Source organism: Desmodus rotundus, chromosome 10 (genome assembly GCF_022682495.2).
Source record: "Desmodus rotundus isolate HL8 chromosome 10, HLdesRot8A.1, whole genome shotgun sequence".
Lineage (NCBI taxonomy): Eukaryota > Metazoa > Chordata > Mammalia > Chiroptera > Phyllostomidae > Desmodus > Desmodus rotundus.
The window spans coordinates 10,698,819-10,723,357 of record NC_071396.1 but is presented as its reverse complement, the minus strand read 5'-3'; the positions used below and the strand labels follow the sequence as shown (position 1 = coordinate 10,723,357).

The 24,539-nt window shown below is 49.5% G+C and overlaps 1 protein-coding gene across 2 annotated transcripts; it reads right to left on the bottom strand.

The window, feature by feature from the left end:
• Nucleotides 1-12,715: 12,715 nt before the first annotated feature.
• Nucleotides 12,716-24,520, bottom strand: DEGS1 (delta 4-desaturase, sphingolipid 1). Of its 2 annotated transcripts, none has more exons than XM_024576132.4 (3): nt 24,312-24,520; nt 16,048-16,790; nt 12,716-13,233 (listed from the first exon to the last, which is right to left on the bottom strand). In XM_024576132.4, exons 1-3 carry the CDS (start codon nt 24,391-24,393, stop codon nt 13,087-13,089), a joined length of 972 nt encoding a protein of 323 aa, XP_024431900.1. In that variant the 5' UTR covers nt 24,394-24,520; the 3' UTR covers nt 12,716-13,086. The 2 variants fall into 2 exon arrangements, with proteins under 2 accessions (XP_024431900.1, XP_045040491.1); XM_045184556.3 differs by having other exon boundaries at nt 24,307-24,491.
• Between the last annotated feature and the right edge of the window lie 19 nt (nt 24,521-24,539).

Sequence of the window (24,539 nt, the reverse complement as noted above, 5' to 3'; positions counted from 1 at the left end):
AAGTGTCATCTGGGAATCCAAACTCAAGACTGTCCACCATAAAGCCTTTTTCATTCCTTCATGTCGTACTGCTTGGGCAGGAAGTGGACTCCTGTGTCACGTCTCTTGGGGAACTACTAAAATGTCCTGCCTCCACTGACTAGTGCAACTTGTAATCAGAAGCTTTAGGAAGTGGTGTGTAGCATTTCTTTCCTCTGAACTCAACCTCCGGGTATCAGAACCCTCTACACAGCAGCCACTCAGTACACTTGGAAGGTGGGAGAAACAGGCATGTCTGGTGAGCCCCTGGAGAGGGAGAGACCTGCCAGGGGGAGGTGCAGAGAGGAGAACTAGCTGCCTCCTGTCCTCGCTGCCTGCTCGGCACCCAGAAACAACTTGTACCGTCCTGCGAGACTAAACCGCTGCTCTGATGGGAGGCAAGACGTGGTGTAGAGGGGACCCGCACAGGAGGTCCTCCGGGAGGGTGGCTTTGCCCCAGACCAGGCTGGCAGTCAGTCCAGGCCTCAGCAGTGACTCAGAAAAAAGACATGTTAAGGGTTATAGTCACATGACAACCGGCCGCCCTCCTACAGTCTTTGAACATGAAGACAGAATGTCCAAGCCTGGCCCACTTATCTCTACTTGACTGCTTCTGTCGGTTCACTGGGGAAGCCCCACCTCGCTCCCCAGAGCTCCTGGGGCCACACGGCTGCTTTTGCAGCCTCCGGCAGCGGGGCTGAGTCTGGAGGCAGCCCACTCCCTCTGACCATGTGTCTGCTGGACAGGCTGCACCCCGTTCCCACTGGCCCTGCCACAGGCCCCAGAGGGGCTCCAGGGAGCCCTCAGGGAACTGAAGCCAGACACCACGCAGTCTGCCTCGGGCACCGTGGGTCTCATGGGGCCCTTGCCCACACAGTGAGGTTTGCACTTGCTGCTCAGCTTCTCAGAACGAAACGATGGATTTTGTAGAGATGCACATAGAGCCAAGACAATGAAAAAGACAGGCAAGGGAGTGGGCCCCTCTGAGGAGCGGTGGGTGGGAGGGGGTGCTGCCCTGGGACCCGCTGTGATGCTTGTTCCTTAACCACTTTACGGAGGCAGGTTGACGCAAAGGCTGCACGTACTTAATGTGTACGGCTCGATGAGGGTGGAGGCAAGTTTTCTTCTGCCCTCTTAGCAAACGTCCGAGTGCAGGGGACCCTTGCACAACGTGGTGTAACCTGGGCAACTCCAGTGTACGTGGGCTTTTCTCAGTGAGTACTGCATATGTATTTTCCTTGCGGTTTTCTTAATAACATCTTTCCTCCAGCTTACTTTACTGTAAGAATACAGTACATAACACATATAACAGACCAAATAGGTGTTAGTCACCCGTTTATGTTATCAGTAAGGCTTCTGGTCAACAGTAGGCTCTTAGTAGTTACGTTTCTGGAGGGTCAGGAGTTACGTGTGGGTTTTCACCTGCCCAGGGGGTCAGGGCCCCAGCCCCTCATCTTCAAGGGTCAAGGGCACACAGCACAGTGCCTGTGACGACAGGCAGGGCCCGGCCCTGAGAGCGGTGGGACTTGCCTTCCCTCACAGGACTTTGTCCCCTTGACCAGCACCTCTTGTTCACCTCTCCCCTGCTCCATTTCTCTCACAATTCCTGAAACTACACACAGACATTTTATACTCCTTTCTGTATTTGTGACCTGTTCCACAACAAGAACACTGTTAGCATCAAAGGTTCCTTTTGGGAAAAACGACTTGGCTGGAATGAGGGGTGAGGTATAAGTGATCAGGCCCTAAATTACCGAGTGACTTTCTGTGCCTGGGGAAAGCCTCCCTCGGTCAAGCAGAAGGCAGAGAAGCAAGGGCTGTGAGCTCTGGCCTCCCGCCAGCCTGACTCTCTGGGCAGTGAGCGAGCCCTGGGAACGTGCGCGGCCCAGGTGCACGTGGGCCCCTCGAGGGGGAGTCTGTATGGAGAGCTGTCTCAGACGAACACCAACAAGCAAACCAACCGAGCCTTCGTGTCCACGCCTTCCACCCCCTTCTTACTCTTCCCCTGCAGCCGAGTCCAGTCAGCTGGCTGTGTGCTGAGTTCACCCACTCAGATTAAATTTTACCCCTGTGGAACCTCACAGGGCCCTTTTTTTTTTAACCTGCTTCTGCATTTTTTTGACCTGCTTCTTCTGAGCTGGAGGGAGGCATTTTGAAGTCAAAAGGCAGTAGAGATTGGCCTGGGCAAGGGCGTTTGTGGTATTAACAGCAAGGGGACAAAGGGGCAAATGCCAGGGGCCCTTCTTACCACTGCTTAGCATGTAATGCAGCAGGTAAAAAAAAGACAAGACTTTCGGAATTACTTTAGGTCTCAAATCTTGAAGGATTCTACATTTGTTTTCACTTGGGGTCTGTAACAGGTTCAGATGGCAGATTAACATCGAGCCAAGTTCATGTTAGGTGAGGTTAATGATTTTTTAATTGGCATCAGGGCACAATAGATACGGTACTTTGCAGTCCACTTGTAACTGGAAATTAGAAGCTGAAGGGCAGTAATGTCAGTGGGAGGAGAGGTTTCATTAATTATTGACTGGCTACTGCAAGCCAGGCTCCGTGCCAGTTGCTCGGAGCGCAGCTCTGCATAAAATTAAAGTCCCTGCCTCCCGGGCCTTTCCTGGGGGCTGGGGGCGGGGGAACACAGAGGCAATGAATTCAAGTAGGGCACTCGTATGTGTGCACACACGTCACGTGTTGCTAGTGTGAGTGCTGTGCGGAGGAGGAGGGCAGGAGCTGCAGGGGGCTGCTCACGTGGGTCTGTGAGTCATCGGTTATTTTGCGTGGACTGGTCAGCAAAGGCGGTGAGGTCCTGGGGGTAGAATTCTCTGAGCAGCCAGGTGACTGCTGCACATTCCACGAGGTCAGAGGGCAGGGTCATGTGCGGGTGGCTGCCATTCTTCAGCGGCTCCTTACTCGGACCCACATGGGCCACATAACGCAAATGCCCATCGTCGTTCCAAGGAGGAAAATGGGAATCTACTCCCAGCTTTGCCACTGTCCCTGAACACTCTACCAGCCTCTTCATCAGAACCATACAAAAACAATGGCACCTGGTCAGCCTCTTTGCTGATGATGGGCAGCTCCCTAACAAACTTGGGCCTCATCACAGGCCAGGTAGGTGGTCTTATAATGACACATCTGTCCCCCTCACTGTACAGGAAGCCTCTCCAGGGCAGAGGGTTGCTGCCTTGCACCTGCCACGAGCTCCATCTGTGGTATGGCTGTCCCGTAACCTCTTTGGGGGAGGGGGTGCAGAGCAGTCGGTGCACCTGCAGGCCTGGTGGTCTCACAGATCATCACCGGGAGGCTGAGATCATCACCAAGGTCATTACCAGTGTGTCTGTGAGCCACCTGCCCTCACACGTTTTAACTCATTCGATTGCACAGTAACCCTGCGAGGGAGGTGGGACTATTATCCTGTAATTATAGGTGGAGAAAGTGACCACACAGAGTGGGAGTTGCCTGCAGCAAGAGTAGGGAGGAATTGGGCAAGTCTTATCCCACTGAAAATCCCTTCTTTAAGGAAACAAAGAACAATTATGAAACGTTTAAAGGGCTAGGGTTGAACACTCCTAGTCACAAGGCAGAGAACGGGTGACTTGTGAAAGGAGAGAGGACCTCAGTGCTGGCTGTGGGCTAGCACAGTAAAAGCTGAAGCGTGCTGTGGCCGGCCGTGGTGTGGGAGAGCGGGTTCAGTGCCCTGGGGTGGTTTTGGCCAGTGCAAAGGAATGCAGAGAAACTCAGAGAGGGTGTGGAAAGGTGTACCGGCCACCCACACGCCATACCACTTCTCAAAGACCACCCCTGTTAACAGCCTCCGGCCCTGGCTGCTGTGGCTCAGTGGATTGAGCACAGGCTGCGAACCAGAAGGTTGCCGACTTGATTCCTAGTCAGGGCATATGCCTGGGTTGCAGCCTAGGGCCACGTGAGAGGCAGCCACACATTGATGTTTCTCTTCCTCTCTTTTTCCCTCCCTCCCCCTCTCTAAAAGTAAATAAATAAAATCTTTAAAAAAACAAAAACAAAACATCTTCTGAACATTTGCCTCTTAAGTGTTCCTCTGCCCAGCTGGGTGGAAGTGACCGTGGGCCCTGATGCACGGTTGCCCTTACTGTGTTCCGGTCCTGTCCTCCCTCATTCCTACAACTGCAGACACCGAGAGGTAAAAGGTCCCCAAGGCCCTGGGACCAGAATCCTCTTGCCTGGTGCTCCTGGCAGCTGCCACCCTGCAGAAAGAATGCCAGCTGGCAGAACCTCTCACAGGGAAGGACACAAGGCCGTCTCGCAGCTGTGTGGGTAGCCCAGGCCTTGCTCGGAGCTCACCCGGCTCCAGGTGAGGGCTGGTCCTTAACCAGGTGCTGGGTGGGTAACCCAAGTTGCATTATGTTTCTTTGTTTTGTTTTTTGTTTTTTTAAATCTTCTTTTCAGCCAGTACAAATATCCATGACGTTGCATGATGTCACACCTGTCAGTCTGCCCCAGCTGCCATGACAAAGTAGCACAGACTGGGCAACTTGAAAATAGAAGTGGGTTCTTCACCGTTCTGGAAGCCTCCAGAAAGAAGTCCAAGATCAACATGCTGGCAAAGCAGGTTTCATCCTGAGGCCTCTTTCCTAGGCTGGTAGTGGGGGTACTGGGTGTGTGTGCTGACATGCACACCCATGAGGCGTGCAGGAGGTCAGGGCACCGCGGACAGGAGACAGAGGCAGATCCTCCTCCCTCCCTTCCTCTCCACCCACCACCCCGCCTCTGCCCCGCTGCCACCTGACTCGTCCACAGGAAGCTGAGTTTTGAAAACCCCATTTCAGGTGGCCATTCCAGTCCTAGAACCAGTATCTATTCAAATCAGATAGTTAGAAAACCACATCATCTCACAGGAGCTGCACCAAGTGCAGAGAAACGTGAGGTACCAGGATCAGCCTGAATGTGGCCTCGTGTTGGCTAAAGAGGGAGGTGCCGTGAACTGCCAGATCTCAGGCCAGGGGGCAGGCAGACGGTGTGCGGCCGGACAGACGCTGGACCGGCAGCCCCCCGCTGCCTCCAGCTGTGAGGGGCAGTGGATCGGGCGTTAAAAATGGCCACTTCTGCCACTCTTGTGTGAACGGCCCCTGGAATGTTTGTTGTGCGCGTTGACATGCGAAGTTCGGAGTTTTACTGACTTAACAAAACAGCTGAGTCAAAGTCACAGAAGCAGAAGGTGGTTGGGGGCGGGGGCAGGGCAGTGGACTTTCAGTTTCGGAGATGAGAGGTTTTGCTTGTGCAGCATGAATGGACTTAACACACTGAACTCTACCCCAAAAAGTAGTTAAGATGCTACATTTCGTTATGTGTACTTTACCACAATTTTGTTTTAAGTCTTAATTTTTTTTAAGGTTTTATGGATTTATTTTTAGAGAGAAGGGAAGGGAGGGAGAGAGGGAGAGAAACATTCATGTGTGGTTGCCTCTTGCACGCCCCCTACTGGGGACCTGGCCTGCAACCCAGGCATGTGCCCTGACTGGGAATCAACCTGGTGACCCGCACTCTGTCCACTGAGCTACACCAGCCAGGGTTGATTCTAAATTTAAAATACCTAGACCATTGTTTGGGCAGTGAGCATGAACTGCTGTGGTTTGGAACGATTGTAACATACCCTTTTGTGACACAGCCTTTGTCCTAAATGACCGATCCCAACACCTTGGTGTGCCCAGTGGCAGCAGTAACCATCGCCACCCAAACCTGGGTAGTGACTGCGCCCCTCACACAGGATCTCCACATGCCACCCCCACAGCCCTAGGGTGGAGGGTGACAAATGAGGAAACCAGCTGAGAGAGGTTACCTAATTTGTTCCAGGCTCGGGCGGCACTTGAGATCCTGTTTTTCTGCCCCTTTGCTCCTCTGTGATGGCTGGCAGTGATGTGACTTCCTCCCAACAGGGGGCTGCTTTCCAGCGCTCCCCTCCCAGGCCCACAGTGCTGTCCTGGGCCCTGGCAGCTGGGTTTTACAGCCGGAGGTCGGTGGGAGGAGCGGTCAGCTGTTGGAGGAGCTTCCCATATCTGGACGTCCACCTTCCTCTCGTTGACACACTGGGCCCCGGTTGTGCCTGCTTCTCCTAGAGTGGTGACTGGATGATCTAAACAGGCTTTACAGAGTGCTGCTGTTTGGGAGACCAAAAGTTTCTGAGCTTTTAGAAACCTCTGGCCATAGGTGTGAGCTGCAGGCTTCTGTTTGGACCTCCCCTGGAGCACTTCACAGACCTGTCAATGTGGAACTAGCTGGAGTAGGTCACAGGCTTGCTGCCCCCGCCCACCCTGCCATCCCGCTGGAACCCAGCGCCGGGCTCGCAGCTCAGGTTCCTGGGAGTGATGGCCCGGGCATTATATTCTGAAAACTTCATGTGTTAGATGAATTAGGAAGAGGGCTTTGAATTAAAAAAAAAAAAGTTCTTAGTAAATCCTTTCTAGGAAATGCATGGACTGGGGCCCTGACCAGTGTGGCTCAGTGGGTTGGCTGAGCGTCGTTCCGCAAAAGCAAACGGTCGCCTGTTGGATTCCCAGTCAGGGCACGTGCCTGGGTTGCAGGTTCGGTCCCCAGTCAGGGCATGTACAACAGGCACCCAATCGATGTTTCTCTCTCTCTCCTTCTCCCTCTCTCGCCCTCTCTAAAAATATATAAATAAAGTCTTTAAAAAACACAAAGAATGATTTAGACAGTCTGTCGGAGCCTTGACAATTCAGACAAGTCACTGAACCCTTCCTGTGTGTGTGTGTGTCCTCGGCCACAAAATGAGGACGATGCCCAGGGGAGGGCCACAGTGCCGGGGAGACTAGCCCAGCTCCAGGCACCGGGCGGAGCCCCACCAACATTCTCAGGTTAGTCCTCTGGGAACAAGCTGGCTCCTTTGTGCACTTCCTTTGGTCCTAAGAAATCATTTGGCTTCCTAACACATAGTTCTGTGATGTAGAGTAAGGCTATTCCTGCATTCTGGCTTACTTTTTAGTTTGCTCAGTAGCCTTGTCCAGAGCCAGGTAAGCCTTGGGGCAGCCAGGTCCCAACGGATCTGGAGCAACGGCCCTGTTGTCTCCAGACGCGCAGCCTTGGGCCCGAGCTGGCTGCAGAGACAGCTCTTTGCCTCATCAGCTGCTCGTCCCTGGGATGTGAGGAGTGGTGGGGGGCTAGCCCTCGCCATAGAGGAACATCCCCCCAACCCCACCACCTGTGGTGCAGCAGGCACCCCAGGGCCCTCGTTTCACGCAGGAACAGCAGGTCCTTGGGCAGTGGGTAAGGGTAGCGAGCTGTCAGGGCGTGGTGGCCAGGGCTTCCGCGTAGAACCAGGCGAGTTAAACTCTGGGTGCTGCTCCTGCCACTCCTCATACGTGAGGTGACGCAGGCCAACCTGAGGCAAGTTTCCTAACTTTGATTCTCGGTTTCCTCCTCCTGTGAATGAGGCGAAGATTAGCTACTTTACGTTGTGAGATTTCAAAGGAGATACGGACACTCCATTGAAACGGGACAGTCATTTTCCTAATCTGCGTTCACAATGGCCTCTGAGGGATGAGAGGAACACAGGAGGCCACTGGGGCCCACCTGGGGTAGTGTCCACGGCCCAAGAGCTCAGGGGTGGCATCTCACAAACAGCTGGAGAAGTCTGACCATGAAGGGAAAGAACTAGGAACCAGCTCAGTTCCTGAAGGACTAAGGAGGATTTGAAGTTGGACTTTGAGCCCTTTCCTCTGCCCCAGCCTGACCCTCTGGTGCAAACAGCCGCCTGCAGCCACCCTGCCTCAGACCCGGGAAGGGCTTGTCTGGTGGTCCCAGGGCTGGGGCCTCAGGAGAGGGTGAGGTGCTCTTCAGGGGAAGAGAGACATAGGAATTTGTTGGATTTGTCATTCAGGTTTGACTTTGGGGGAACTCTCTTGCTTTCACTTCTCTACTTATTTTTGAGAAGGTAGCAGGGATGAAGAAGTTGCTTCTATATAACTGAGGGATGGCAGGGTTTGAACTACAGTCTGCACTCGTTCTTTTCAACTGTGAGCGCGTGCAGTGGGGTGAGCTGCCAGAGTTGTGTGTGATGAGGGTTGGGCCCTGCTGGGAATGCGGACAAGTGAGGAAGCCTGCACAGGGCTCTATAGCACGGCCACCCCACTGTGGACGGCAGAGACAGACAGCGAGCCGAGAAGGAAGCCGGAGGGCAGGCGGCCATTGAGAGGGCAGTGTGTGTGGCCAGAATGCAGTGGGCCAGGCAGAGCTCAGAAACCCAGCTTGGTAGTCTAGCACCTTGCTGTCAGCCCTGAGGCAGACATCCGCTCCAGAAATGAAAAGGTGACAAAGTGCCTTTGTTAAAGACAACACCAGGAAAAAAGTCACTTTCTAGCATATTTTTGGCCCAGCCTGGAGGGGAAGGCAGGTGTTCAGGTGTTTGGTGATGATAAAGATGGGAGATTGCTGTTGAGGGTGGGTTGGGAATGAGACATTCATTCCCTTGTGCCAAAAAAAAAAAAAAAAAAAAAAAAAAAATCTCAGTTACTAGCCCTGGCTGGTGTGGCTCAGTGGACTGAGTGCTGGCCTGTGAACCGAGGGGTTGCCAGTTTGATTCCCAGTCAGGGCACATGCCTGGGTTGTGGGCCAGGTCCCCAGTAGGGGGCGTGCAAGAGGCAACCACACAAGAATGTTTCTCTCCCTCTGTTTCTCCTTCCCTTCCTCTCTCTCTCAAAATAATACCTAAAATCTTTTTTAAAAACTTCAGTTACTAAATAGGAGGGAAATTTGAGGCTTAAGCCATTAACTGGACAGCCCTGGCCAGTGTGGCTCAGTTGGTTGGAGCATCGTCCCATATACCAAAAGGTTATGGGTTCGATTCCTGGTCAGGGCACAAACCTAGGTTGTGGGTTTGGTCCCTGGTTGGGGTGTGCACAAGAGGCAACCAATCGATGTCTCTCTCTCATATCACTGTTTCTCTCCTCTCTCTCCCTCCCTTCCCCTCTCTAAGATTAGTGAGCATGTCCTTTGGTGGGGATAAAAATTAAAATTAAAATGACTTCCCTTAAAAAAATTAATCAGGCAATTGTTAGTCCCTTCCCTTTTTGACAAATGAAAGGTTCCTCTGGGTCTTACTAGACCCTTCCTGAGGGCCTGTTCCAGCAGCCTTTGACAGGAACCTAACAGGCAGGGTGACTCTAGAGGCCCTCCTTGGATGGGCCAGCTGCTGATAGGAACCCACCACTGAGGGCAGCTCAGCGCCCCCGGCCTTTTCCCCAAAGCTCCCACTCTGTTTCTTTCCCGAGGTGTGTGCCTACTAGCAAGTAATCCACTCTTGACTCTGTAAGCAAGCTACTTGTGCTTCTTTGGTTCCTGCCCTTAGGAGAAAATTCTAGGAATGTGGCCCAGATCCAAGAAGGGGTCCCGTCTGTTCATGATCCCCTATGCTGCCTGGTTACAGAGAACCCCCCCTAGGACACTGTCCTCAACCCCTCCCTTCAGTCTTATGTGCCGGTTCACACATGCCTGTGGCAGCAGCTCCCTCCTGAATGGCAGTGACGTGTTGGTGCCTGAGAGTGTCTTGAGAGTTTCCCCTTGGTTGGGTCCAGTATTCGCTCTGTGAGCCACCCGCCAGTTCCGGCTCCACATGGCGAAATCAGAGCCACCCTTTTTCAGATGACTCTCCCATTCTTCCTTTGCCTCTGCCTCATCATTAGTTCTCCAACCAAGTAGTGCTTGCAGCTTGATCTGACCTACATACCCCTCTGCTGTCAGGTCCTGCCTCTTGTCCCCATCTGGACTCTCCCTGGGCGTCACCACACCCCTTTCTGCCTCCTGCGCCAGGTGCCTCGCTCATCCCAGCCCTGTCTCAGAAATGAGTCTGCCAGGGAAGGGGATCTCAGGGGCTTAGTGCTCCAGGTTTCCAAGGGGATTTTTTCAGGGCCTTCCCAGCCTTCGGGCCTCTGGGAGACTTCCCTGACAGGACAAGAAACAATGCGTCATCTTGTCCAAACACCTTCCGAGTCGGCTGGGCAGTGGAATAGCAGGAGGAACGCAGGCTTTGGCAGAGCCAGGTTCAGCCCCTCTCGGGGTGTGCCCGCAGGCTAACTTCTGCCACATCTCCCCTTCTTCATGTGAAAGTGTGGGGGCTGGGCTGATATCTGCCTCTGCAGGCCAGCTTGGAGTAAGGTGATAGGCTGCACGTTAAACCAATCTGGTGGAGCCTGAGAGCTGGTCTGTGGTGGGTGCCACATGCCCTCCTCTCAGTTCCAGCCCGTTGGGACTCCTGTTGCAGGCACTGAGTTCTGTGCACATCCCAGCCCCAGAGCACCAGCTCCTTACCTTGGGGCCATGTTTCGCCTTTGTATCCTCCCTGCCTAATGTGATGCCTGGCGAAGTGCCTGTAGAATGAAGCAGTAAATGCATTTTGGCTCTAGATTTAACCGTGGTTTCGCATCAGATTGTTAGGTTGGTTCTTCCCTCCCCTTCTGCTAAGGTGCTGAGGCCGAGTTGGGGTGAGATCCTCACTTCATCTGGTGCTCACCACACCCTGCTACCCGCCCAGGACTCGCCCTCGCCCACCTGTGTCCTGTCTCATCCTGCATGACGATGAGGTGATAGTCACGCCACAGGAGAGCAGGCCGTCATTAAAGCAGCTGTGCCAAGGTCCTGGCCGACTACAGCACAGCCTCACCTGCACCTCAGGGGAGGGGGGTCCTGCCCCTCCCCCACTGCTGCCCCAGCTGAGGCCAGCGGAGCAAAGAAAGAAGCATCTGAGGGGTCTGATGATCTATGATAGCTCAGGTCTTCTGTAGCATGTTCGATAGGAAGCATAACTCTTTAAAAAAGTTTTTTTAGATTGTTAAAAAACTGAAAAACCCCCGGAGATCTAGCCACGACCACTGACACGTGGGAAGTGGCCAGTGAGGCAGTGGAACAAACATGTGCTTGGTAACAGGCGTGTGTTGGGGGCTTTCCTTTCTCTTTCCGTCCGGGAGCGGGCGCATTAGACAAGCCGTGAGCACGGTCAAGAGTTTGGTTCCAGAGCCTCACAGTCTGAATTTCAGATCCTGTCTCTGCAATTCACTAGGTATGGCCTTGGGCCCGTTACTGAATCTAAGCCTCAGTCTTCTCATCTACAAAACGGGGAGATCAGTAGTACTGTCAACATCAGTGTTGAGAGTAACACATATCCAAAAGGTGGTGAATAGACGGATGCTCCAGGCATGTCAGGTGTTCAGTCTGCCGCACTCTCTGGTCACCCGAACGCCCTCCATCTTCTGCTGTTTCCAGTGAAGTTTTCTGAGTTCAAGGACTGTCTCTGTTGGTCTGTTTCTATTAAACACTCACTTCAAGCCAAGCATGGGCCCTGCCAGGTTTGGGGAATTGAGTAAGAAAAGATCTTTCTGCCCATAAGCCTCAGGGGAAACTACGTATTTTCAAAACAGTGTGGGGCTCTGAATGAGGTGGGCAGGGTCTGGGAGTGAGCCTCTGAGGACTCCCAGACCAGAAACGGGGACAGGGCTGTCTGGGCAGAAGGGACAATTCACCACGCAGAGCCACCAGATGATTCCTCAGGATGTCCACTGGTGCTTTGAAGGCACTGGGGCCCAGCCTGCCTCCTGCCCTCAGACCCCTAGGTCTCTCTTTGGGAAAGTCACAGCCAGTGGCAGTGGTGGAAGGGATGCACTGAGCTGGCAGATGGGAGGGAGCTGGGCTGGTCAGGAGATGGGCCAGCAGGCTGGAACCTCCATCCAGGCCAGAAATGGTGCGCACCTGGGAACGCCTGCTCCGTGCACCCTGCAGGTAATGAGTGGGGTTCCGAGAGCTGGGCCGCCAGAGACTGAGGGTGAGCGTCTGCCTGGCAGCTGTGGGCACTGGCTGGAGTCCTCCAGGCAGGGCCAATGGAGGGCCTGGTGAGAACACACAGCCCACTTCCCGCCTAGTGCTGAATCCACGTGACCCTTCCCAGATCTTTCTTCCTGACCAGTCCTATATATCTGAGTTGGAAAGTCAGTTTTCTTGTAAACTGGGTGTTAGGATCGCTTTAAAGCAATGGTTTCTTTAAGCAATAGTTCCCAGACACCAGGAAATTCCCCAGGCAGGAGCAGGAAGGGAGGGGAGAGTCCTCTGAGGAGGCGATCAGGTCCACGGAGCCGATCTGCCGGTCCTTCTGAGGACGAGGGTTCTGCGCTCCCCTCAGCTGGTAATGACCAGAACCAGAATTTGGTAACCGCTCCTGTGAAGGATGCCTGAGGGTTGCTGTTGTGTAGACTTTTTTTTTTTTTTGATACTGTGTATTATTCTGCAAACAGTTCACGTTACACCGAATTTGCCAAAGTGACACACTGCAGGTACCCAGGCCTGCCGGCCAGCTGGCCAGAACACCGGCCACCTGAGCCCGGCCGCCTGCCATCAGACCACAGCCAGTTTCCACTGCGGGGAGATGATACGCGAGCCTCCGCCAGTTGCTGGGCTGCTTCTAATCTGAAAAAGGAAGTCGGATGCTGGACACAGTTGGATCCATAACGCACTTTACTGGTGAGGCCGTGCAGGATTCAGCAGTGTCCACCTACTTCAGGTCCCACACACAAGAGTAAAAATTAAAAACGAGTAATTCAGCTTGCAGTGCAAGACATTCCCGGGCATTTTTTTCCTTTTCCTTTTTTTCTGGTGAAATTTTAAAGTAAGCTCACCCAGCACCCTGATTAGCATTTAATGTAAAGACAGTAAAGTACAAAAATGTGATAAATACTATTTATTTTGATTAATTGCTCAGGTTATTAGCTGTTTTAACAAAGCACAACTTTATAGTGAAAGTAACATGAGAAGTAGCTTTGTAAAAGCTCTTTGAGTGATATGCTTACAAAACGTCAGGCATCCTCCTCGACAGCGACAACACAGTGGCCACGCTCCCGTGAGGAAGGCTGACCACGCGTGGACACGCTGGCCGTGGCCAGCCAGACTAGCTTCCTGATGCCGGGGGGGCCCGTGCTGGGAAACCATGTGAGGACAGCTTCTAAACGCCACTGGTCTTCGCTGAGTGATGCCAGAATTCCACCTTGTCAGCTACGGTGAAGTTTCAGAGAGGAATTCCTTTGACCGTGACGACACTTAGTCCAGTTCCACCTTGCCTTTCTGATGCCTCTTCATTCTCGAATAGGGACTGATTGTGTCATCCATCACAAAGTCATACAGGACTTTTATCCAGGAATTGTAGTGAGGCAGGTTGTCATAGTACTCAGCTGCTATCTTCCTCACCTGGGAGGGAAAAAACAAGGAGGGTGAAGAAGGAGGGTTTACCGAGTGCTACCGAAGAGGACGGACGAGCCCGGGACTCAAACACCGAGAACCCAGCCGACCTTTCTTCCTGCTAACCTCTCCTGCCAATCAATCAGTGAAACAGCTTCAGGAATTTTAAACAAAAAGCAGCCTGCATTTCAACAGTACAATACACTCGACCCCCTGGGATTACCGACACTTTCCTATCAAGCGCTAAGGGACTACGTATAAACTTTTGACCCTTGGAACCCTTCACGACAAACACTTGTTGTTTTTCAAGCACACACTGCATAGCTGGCATGTAAGACACAAAGAGAGCAGCTGACCCCGCCGTTAAGGACCCGCAGACACTAACAGCCCCCACCATCAAGGACCCGCAGACACCAGCACATTACTGTGCTGTGCCACTTAGAAATGAAGCATCTGTCCTGGCTGGGGTGGCTCGGTGGATGGAGTGCCGGCCTGCTAACTGAAAGGTCACCGGTTCAGTCCCCTGTCAGGGCACATGCCCGGGTTGCAGGCCAGGTCCCCAGTGGAGGGCAAGGGAGAGGAAACCACAGATTGATGTGTGTGTCTCTCTCTCCCCAACTTCCCGCCTCTCTAAAAATAGATAAATAAAATCTTTTTTTAAAAAAAGAAATTAAGCATCTATCAAGTGTGCAAATTCTTCATCCCAAGTTGAAAATGTCTTTTAAAAATGACTACTGCCCACATGACCAGGAAGCACAGCTGATTGGCGCCGAGTGATAACGGTTCTGTGGCTTCATAGAAATGTACAAAAAACCACCTCACTAAATCCCAAAGGGAAATAAAAAAGCAGAATCCAAGAAGGTGAAAAGAGACAGCAAGAAAAAGAAAGGAACAGTGTTGACATTTAAATTACTCCTTCAATTTGGGAATATAGTATTTTCTGGTTGTGGAGAAGCCGAAGAATGTACCACTGTCAAGGAACAATTAGTCAAACAGAGCTTTCCACATGGAATGTAATCTCAGTCACTCAGAAGAAAGTGATGTGATACCTTTGGGTCACGTTCCCTCAAAATCTCCTAAAGGTCCTTCAAGATGAAGGATGATGTACAGACCACACACACACAAATTAACCCGGACCCTAATCCACACTGCACTATATCAAAGCCAGTAGCAATCAGTGTATTTTGACAGCTAGAATAGGCAGGGGATCCTATCTTTCTGAAAAAGCGAAAAAACAGAACAAGAGAATTCTTGATACAGCTCCTTGGTATGTACTCCTTGGTAGAAGAAGCCGGAGAGGAGACTAGGGAAGCCCGAGGGTGTTTGTCAGCTCAGCTAAGGAGTGCAGAGGCAGCGTGGGATGGAAAGGAATGAAGACACACTGATGAATCAGGGGCCTAAGGTCAAATAATACCTGAACCGAACCCAGTTTTCAGTTTGGGGATCGTTCAAGAAAATGACAAGTATGTGCTTTACGGCAGAAAAGACTGTCTTGTTCAAGGGCCACCACCTTTCTCCACAGCCTTTTAAAAAGTAAGAAAGAATGTACTTCCCTAGCTGGGGAAGAGGCAGTGGCCACAAGGTCCACTGAGGCCGGCGCACCGGCAGGGACGAAGCAGCACTGCATCACACCGGTTCCGCAGCCGTCCTCAGACAGCCGTGCGGTGCCTCCCGTGTCATTTGGAAAATGTAAAGCCCACGGGGAAGTTGGAGGAACAGTGACACACACTCCCACATGCTCCTCACGAGGCCCACCACCGACTGACACTGTTACTGTCACGGTCCCTGTCTGGGCTTCATGGGAACCGCGTACCTGGCTTTGTTTGCCGAACCTTCTGACAGCAAGCTGCAGCCCTCGTGTGGAAACTCGCTCCCAGTGTTTCACCCCTGCGCCATCGACCTGACCTGTACCTCCTGAGAACAGGGCCACCCTCCCACAGAGTCGTGATGCCATGAGCTTTCCCGAGAAATTTAACCCGGACACAATCCCCATCGCTCAGTCCAGACTTTGTGTTTCCCTACTGACCCAGTGTCCTGTCTAGGTGTTTCTTTCCTCAGTCAGGAATTGTATCAATAACCAAACGTTACATTTTTAAACAGTCAGCATTTAAAAACTTACGAGGAAACCCATAAAATTTGATTGGATAGAGATGATAGCATAAAATATCTGGCTATGGTCCCCTTATATCCGCTTTTAAAAAGATCAAGAAAAACTATTATTACATTTCACATATACATCCTTAGAATTATGGAAACATTTTGATACTAGAACTGTAAAAACTACCCATTGTGAGGCTGGAAGTCTAGTAAGAGAATTTACCAGAAAGATACCTGAAAGTAGGAAGGTGGTCCTTCTGGAGGAGATGAAAGGACGAAGGTCAAACTCCTTCCATTTCCTCCACAACCACCACGCCGAGACAGAGGGCCCCCGCCTGCGGGATACTGGCGGGACCCCTGACCGTGTGTCTCCCACCACTAACTAATACACAGCTCAGTGGAGCCCATGCAGCTTCCCAGAGATGAAGGCCAGGTGGACTGCTGCTGCCTGCACACAGGGGTTTCCTCTTCCACTCCTCAACCACTTCACAGTTAGCTGACTGCAGACCCGCACACTTAGACCCCCAAGTGTTACTACTGCTTGGCTTCGGGACCAAGGCCTGTGAACTCTGTACACAAGGCTGGCAGACTCAGGACTTACACTCTCGCTCTCTCTGAGGAGAAGCCCACAAGATATACCAGGTCCCTTTTAAAACAGGCAAGCTGAGGCCAGCCTTAATCACACAGCCGCCAGAAATCAGAGGATGTGTCACGTCCCTTACTCACCAGGGGGAGGTTTTTCCCAGGAACGTTGGGGAAGTCATGGTGCTCGTTGTGGTAGCCCACGTTGAAGGTAAGTAGGTTCAGAGGCCCGTAATATGAGTAAGTTTCGTGTCCCTTTAAGAACATGTAATGTTCAGCTATAAAATGTCCAGAAATTGGATGCAAACCTAGACCAAGTAAGGATGCTGCCAACATGTAGACTAAGGATTTAATTCCCAAAACATAGTAAACGATCACGTCAAATGTGAGCTGGACCAGAGTATTGATAATTTCCAGGTAAGTAATTGGTTTGGGATTGATGAACAGAGGTCGAAAAGCATAAAAGAGGGGCTGAAGAAGAACCCACATAAACTTTCTGAAAGTGGTACAGAAGAACCAGCCTTCGAAATCAGTTGGTATATCCACGTCGATGCCATCAGCTCCGAGGTAGCGATGGTGATCCATGTGATACCTCTTAAAGGAGATGGAGTATGGGACGCCAATCGGAAGGTTAGCAAACATTCCAAACCAGCGGTTCCACATGGCTTTGTAGTGGCCAAAGGCGCTGTTGTGGGAAACCTCATGAATGGCCAGAGTCATTGAGTGGTTCATGCAGCTGCCAAAGGCATATGCCCAAAACAGGACCCACTTCCAGTCCAAGTCCTTCACTAAGTATAATGCGGCCAGCTGGGTGAGAACCATCATGACGACAATCCACACCAGGCTGGGGTCTGGCTTCATCAAGGATTTTATCTCTGGATACTTTGCTGTAAAGAAAACAAACAAAATCAGGAACCGGGAAAAGTACATGGTTCTACAATTATAATCAAATCAACACATTAATCTTTTCCAAATCATTACATGCCTTCTATGAGACTTTATCTCCTTTAGGAGTAGAGTCTAATAGCAACATTTTTTAATTTTATTTTTAATTTTTATTTATTTTAAATATATTTTATTGATTGAGCTATTACAGTTGTCCCATTTCCCCCCCTTTACTCCCCTCCGCCCTGCATACCCCCTCCCACCCACATTCCCCCCCTTTAGTTCATGTCCATGGGTCATACATATAAGTTCTCTGGCTTCTACATTTCCTATACTACTCTTACCCTCCCCCTGTGCATTTTCTACCTACCATTTATGCTACTTATTCTCTGTACCTTTTCCCCTCTCTCCCCTTCCCACTTCCCCTCTGATAATCCTCCATGTGATCTCCATTTCTGTGATTGTTCCTGTTCTAGTTGTTTGCTTAGTTAGTTTTTGTTTTAGTTTCAGTTGTTAATAACTGTGAGTTTGTTATCGTTTTACTGTTCATATTTTTTATCTTTTTCTTAGATAAGTCCCTTTAACACTTCATATAATAAGGGCTTGGTGATGATGAGTTCTTTTAACTTGACCTTATCTGAGAAGCACTTTATCTGCCCTTCCATTCTAAATGATAGCTTTGCTGGATACAGTAATCCTGGATGTAGGTGCTTGCCTTTCATGACTTTGAATACTTCTTTCCAGCCCCTTCTTAATAGCAAGATTATTAAATACCATGTCACAACAAACTGAGAACTTAATGTAGGAAAATATTAGCCTCAAATGTAGACTTTCCACGTTAACAGAACATAGCCACAGATGAGTAAAGATTCCATGTTATCCAATTCTCTCTTCACCCATAACAATTCTTTATAAAGGTTTTAAGTTTTATACAGTTAACATCATAGTCTGGTAAATCTATTCTGTGTGTCTGACAATACACTACATACTTAGCAGAGTGTCCGCTAAGGGCAAAGGCGGAGTTGTCCCTGGATCCTCCCACCCAGAGAGAATGTCTTTGGTTTTACATGTGCTGTCACCTATGCTGGGCCCAGGCAGGCGAAAGTTCTGAAGGAGGACCTTTTTCTTGGGACAAGTCATTCAGAATGTTCTTGAAAAGATAAAGAAGGGAAAAGAGTAGCTTCATCCTCTTCTATCTAGTGAAATGAGGAATTCAATAAAAGCTTAAAATGCAACACAGGAAGTTACTTAAGTCCAGTTTTATGTAAATAAACAAAGGTAGTGTTAGTTCAAGGTTCAAGGTGAATAACTTCTAGTTTATTTCTTTTCTGTCTCTAATCTCTGATCTCCAATCTTTTGTTGGTATTAGTTCATCTTATCTCATGTTAATAATTTTGTAGGCAATAGACCAAAAAAATGTCATCCTAGAGGCCTGGAAGTGAATTAGAGTAAAACTAATTTTCCTGGTGTAAGTGAAGGGTTCAAATAAGCAATCGATTAAAATATAAACATTTTTTAAGCAATTCACCAAGAGTAGAATAGCAACTTCAGTTTATTGGTGTATACATAATAATTTTTTTGTACTAAATTGTGTTATCTCTGTTCAAACAGAGCTCCAGAATTTGTACCTTATATAAAACGGTTAAACTGACAAAAGGATGGAAAACAACAGGCATTTTTAGGCACTCTAAAACCGTGAAACCTCACCTTCCAGCCAAGATGGCAGCACAGGCAGACACGGCTCGCCTCTTTGCACAATCACATCAAAATTACAACAAAAATATAGAACAACAGTCACTCAGAACTGTCAGAAATGGAAGATGAATGGAGACTACGGAATTAAAGAAACCAGATCCATCCAGACTAGTAAGAGGGGTGCAGACTGAGAACAGGCTGGTCCCACACCCCTGTGTGGTGGATAAAAACTCGGGAGGAATATCTCAGGAGCGGGGAGTCCCAGCCCCACACCAGGGTTCCAGTGCCAGGAAGTTCCCACAACTTTTGGCTGCAAAACCCAGCAGGGACTGAGTGGGTGGGAGAAACTTCTGGAGCCCCAAGCAGTTCCTCTTAAAGAACCTATGCAGACTCACTCACTCAGACTCACTCCCTCTGAGCTCCAGCACGAGGGTGGCACCTTGAAAGGCACCAGTGGTATACAGGGGAGAGACTGAAGTGTCTGGTATCAAGGCCAGCAGAGGCCATTGTCCCTTTGCTAAACCCTTCCCACACAAAGCCACAGCCAGCAAGCTGGTGCCACATCTGAGACTCCATCAGCTTGGCTAACACTGTTTGATCCCTCTTGGAGATCCCCAGAGACTCTGCCCCACCCAACTTATGAGCCCACCCAAGCTGCACTTCCATAAGAATGGCTAGACTTGGCTCATGCTTCACAACTTCCTAAATCCTATCAAACAAGCAACAGCTGGCTTCAGTGAAACCCAGGCCCAGCACTAGCAGCAGCCAGCCGAGATTCACAGCTTGGCTTTGCCTGGGAATCTCCAAGCCCAGCACAAGTAGCAGCCATCTCAGATTGCTTTGTAGCTCAGGCAGAGTGCCCCGGGCAAAACACAGGTGGGAACTGACCTTGGCCTGCACCACCTAGGAAACCCCAGGACCAGCAAACTCAGTGAACAGCTACAGACCACGCTGGAGCACCACCACCCTGCCCCTGCACAGCTGATCCTCCACGGAAGGCAGAAGTTGGTGGTCAGTGGTCACAACCAGTCCTTGCAGCTGACCGGCCTGGGTAAATCCCTCCCATTGATCTGCTAACAGCAACCAAGACTCAACTACAAGAGGAAGGTGTACTCAGCCCACATGAAGGGTGCACCTTGAGTACCCAGCCTGGGTAATGGGGGGGCTGTGCCACTGGACCCTACAGGACACATACTACATTAGGCCACACTACCAAGACATGGAGTCAAAGCAGCTCTACCTAATACATAGAAAAAAACACAGACTGCCAAAACGAGGAGACAACATGGCCCAAATGAAAGAACAGATCAAAACTCCAGAAAAGGAGCTAAATGAAGTGGAGATAAGTAATCTATTAGATGCAGAGTTCAAAACACTGGTTATAAGGGCGCTCAAGGAACTTAGGACCTCAACAGCATGAAAAAGATCCAGTCAGAAACAAAGGACACACTAACTGAAATAAAAAAACAATTTACAGGGAAACAACAGTAGAGTGGATGAAGCCAAGAATCAAATCAATGATCTGGACAGAAGGAACCAAAAAACCACCAATCAGATTAACAAGAAGAAAACAGAATCCCCCCCCCCCCCCCAAAAAAGGATAGTACAAGCAGCCTCTGGGACAACTTCAAGAGGTCCAACATTCACATCATAGGGGTGCCAGAAGGAGAAAAGAGCAAGAAATTGGAAATTGGAGAAAATAGTGAAAGAAGACTTCCCTAATTTGGTGAAGGAAATAGACATGCAAGTCTAGGAAGCACAGAGTCCCACACAACATGGATGCAAAGAGGCCCACTCCAAGACACATCATAATTAAAATGCCAAAGGTTAAAGAATCTTAAATGCAGCAAGAGAACTTAGTTACCTAAAGGGGAGTTCCCATAAGACTTTCAGATGATTTCTCAAAACAAACTTTGCAGGTTAGAGGGGATTAGCAAGAAATATTCAAAGTCATGAAAAGCAGGGACGTACAGCCAAGATTGTTATACCCAGCAAAGCTATCATTTAGAATCAAAGGGTAAATAAAGAGCTTCCCAGATAAGAAAAAACTAAAGGAGTTCGTCATCACCAAACCATTATTATATGAAATGTTAAAGGGACTTATTTAAGAAAAAGAAGATGAAAACTGTGAATAAAATGGCAAAAAAATACGTATCTATCATTCAATTGATCTAAAAAACAAACTAAGCAAACAAGAACACAGACAGGATCATGGATACGGAGAATGTTCTGATGGTTGCCACAGGGGAGGGGGGTGTGGGGGAATGGGTGAAGAGGTTGAGGGGATTAAGAAGTACAAATAGGTAGTTACAGAATAAGGGATGTAAAGTCCAGTATACGAAATGGAGCAGCCAAAGAACTTATAGGCATGACCCACGGCCATGAACAATGGTGGGGGGATTGCCCGAGGGAATGGGGGGAGCTCCGTGGAGGGGGACAAAGAGGGGAAAATCAGGACAACTGTAATAGTATAATCAGTAAAATATAATTAAAAAATAAAACTTATATAACAGTTCTCTCAGACAGACAAATCAACTTGCTCCAAGTAATTCTGTACAAATTTTTGCGAAGTGTAATACATAAAAATCAATACTACAAGGGTGCCAACATAAATAAATGGGGAATGAATAATCTTTTCAACAAATGGGGCTGGAACAACTGGTTATCCTCATGTAAAATAGTAAGGTTGGATCTCTCCCTGCACAAAAATTGTACCATGCACAAAAATTAACATAGGCCTAAATACAAGGAAACTGTAAAACTTCATAACAAAACAGAAATAATAAGTTATATATAAGTATCTAACCACTATGCTGCACACCTGAAATTAATATAATATTCAACATCAACTCTAACAGAAAAAATTTTTTAAAGTAAATCTTTGTAAATACTACACCAAAAGCGTAAGTAAGGTCAAAAGAAAACAACTGATAAACTGGACTGCCTCAAAAACTTTTATGTTGTAAACGACGCCACCAATAAAGTGAAAAGACAATCACAGAACAGGAAGAAATGTTTGCAAATCATCTATCTTGTAAGTGACTTGTATCTAGAATGTATAAAGAACTCTTAAAACTCTTACAATTACTAATCCAATTAAAAATGGACAGAGAATCTGAACAGTTTTCCAAAGCAGACATACAAATGGCCAATAAGTATTGATACATGCAAGATACTCAACATTGTCAGTCATTAGGAAAACACAAATTGAAAACAAAATGAGATACCACTTCACACCCACTACAAAGGCCGTATGTAATACAAAAGACCAGCAATAACAAGACCTGGGGGAACTGGAATAACACACACACACAGCTGGTAACAGTCTAAAATGGTGCGGCTGGTTCCTCGAAACGTTAAACATAAAGTTAGCGGCAATTCCACCCCTAGAGCTACCTTTGAGAAGTAAAAACATTCATCTGTACAATGACTTGTTATATGGACATTCACAGCAGCACTGTTCATAACAGTCAAAGTCAAAAGGTGAAAACCCCCCAAAGCCTACCAAGTGATGAACGGATACATGAACTGTGGTACATCCATACAGTGGACCACTATCCGGCCGCCAAAACAACGGAGTACGTATACACCTGCAGCATGAATGAACCTCAGGAACAGTGTGCCAAGGGGAAGCACTCAGTCACAAAGGACCAGGTATTGTATGATTTCATTTTTAAGAACTGTCCAGAATAAGCGAATCTATAGACACAGAAAGGAGACTGGTGGTTGTCTAGTTAGCACTGGGGGTTGAAAGTGGGGCCCAGGGCCTGCTAATGAGTATAGGGTTTCTTTGGGGGTGACAGTAAAGTCCTAAAAATTAGATTGAAATGAGAATTAGAGAACGCCGAGTACGCAAACACTGAACCGTACACTTGAAATGGGTCAATTTATAGTTTGTGAATTACATCTTAAAGCTGTTTAAAAAAAATACTATTTCCCTGTGGAAGTAAAGCTGTAAAAGGAGCACTTCCTGTGATTTAGTATTTGACCCCCAAGTAATAGTCTAATCCCAAGCCCTCAAAATTTCACATAGATGCCTTTTAACGTTGCTTTAGTTGATGTTACTCGAAATGTAAATTTAGTGTTCAGATGCTGGTGTTAAACATACCGATGCTCCCTCATGCTTCTCTCCCCCCAAAACCCGGCACATTTCAGAAATATCTCTCAACATGTACGTTAATGTAGACATATCTCCAGATTCTTATCTTTACTGACACTCCACCCCTGAAATGGAACACCGAGCAGTATTTACCCCTGATGGGAAGATAATCAAATAAATTTCCATTGAGAAATATGTAGTCACTTTAACTTTTGAAGTGAAATGGTTCAGTGATAAGAAGTGGGGAAAGAAGGCTGTGTTGAGATAAGCATCAATAAGCACCTTTTTACTTCCTTGATTTTCTGAATATTAAACAGCTACTATCCAGTATTCAGGAGTTGGTTTTCACAGGGTGGGCACCACATTATTCTCAGGCAACATGTTAACGCATATCTCTTATGTGTGATTTTCAAAATACACCTTTTAATTAAAAATGAAAAGAAAGCATCTAAGAACCAGTCTCTTAAAAAGGCTACCTTTAATAGCACCTGTAAAGGTTCAAGCTCCCAATTTCATGATTGTTTTTGAAAATTCATTTCAAAGGGATCTACTAACTCCTTTCTGTAAAAACATGAAATTTCTAACTTTAGATCCCCCAGCAAAAATCAGGGACTTGCTCTTTGTTTTCACTGGGCAAATGGATGCCGAAAAGAAAAACTAGGGAAATAAATACCAGGTATGAGCAAGAATTCCTCTAATTCAATCCCCTCCCCCACCCCCCGTTAGTTTCCTGATGTTTGAAGTAATAGTAAAGAAGTTAAAAGCATCTGATTTGAAGGAAGTCTAACCCAGACTGGAATCCCCCTAACGTTTACCTATTCACTCTTGGCTGTCTTTAAGAGAGCGACGACACCGACTAGTTACTGGGAGGATTAATCGGGTGATGTTGGTGGAACACAATGTATCATGAAGAGTAGCCCGAGTGAGAGAAGCGAATTTTCAATATAATATAGAAGCTCCAAATAGCTGGGCGCCTTACACCTCTGGGGAGTTGACTGGGCCTCGTTTTCTTGGAGTAAAGGGCCCTAAATTAGCAGACTGGGGACCAGCAGGCTATTTTTGGCACGTCTTCCATACTTCAGTCTTTCCCTGCACAGAACCCGGATGGATGGAAAATACCTGTGAATCTTGCCCTTCCTGTGCCTCGGGCAAGTTGTGAGGGTCAATGAGAAAACAAGCGTCAGCACACAGGACGCGTCCCATCCCTGAAGCCCCAGGAGTCCCAGCGGACCGGTCCCAGCCGTCGGGTCCCAGCCCCTCCCCGGAGACAGGGCGGCCGCCGCCCTAACCTAAATGGCGGGCGCGTGGACCCCCGATGCTCCGGGACCACGCCCTGCCTCGCACACGCGCGCAGCCTGGCTTCGCCGCGGCCCAGTGTGGGGAGGAGGCGCAGGCAGAAACGGCGCCCACCGGGGCACGGGAATTGTAAAATAAGAGGATCCACCCAAGGATGGCCTAGGCTGAGGATCGGACCCCTCGTCTCAACTAGATGCCTGCGCCTCCCGGAGGAAGGGAAGCATCCGCGTGCGCGGGAGCCTCCCCCAACCCCCCGCGCCGGCCCGAGACCTCATCCGCCTTCCCAGGGCTGCCTGGCGCGGTGGGACTAGGGGAGGGCCGGCTCGTAACTGGCCTGGGGCGGCCGGGGGCGCGCAGGGCCTACGCGGGAAGAGCGCGCCCCGGCGGCAGGAGGCCGCGCACGCACATAACGGGGAGCTGCCTCGGACCTCACCCAGGATCTCCTTGCGCCGACTGGCGTGGGGCTCGTCGGTGTAGACCCACTCGAAGTCTTCCCGCGAAACGCGGTTCCCCATGGCGGCGGCGGCTCGCGCACCTACTCCGGCCCGGCTCCTTGAAGGGAGAGGCGGCGGCGACGGCGGCAGCTGGCTATACTGTCAGCGGGCTGCTGGCGGTGGAGAGCTGACGGAGGACGGGGCGGAGGCTCTAGGCCCCGCCCCCG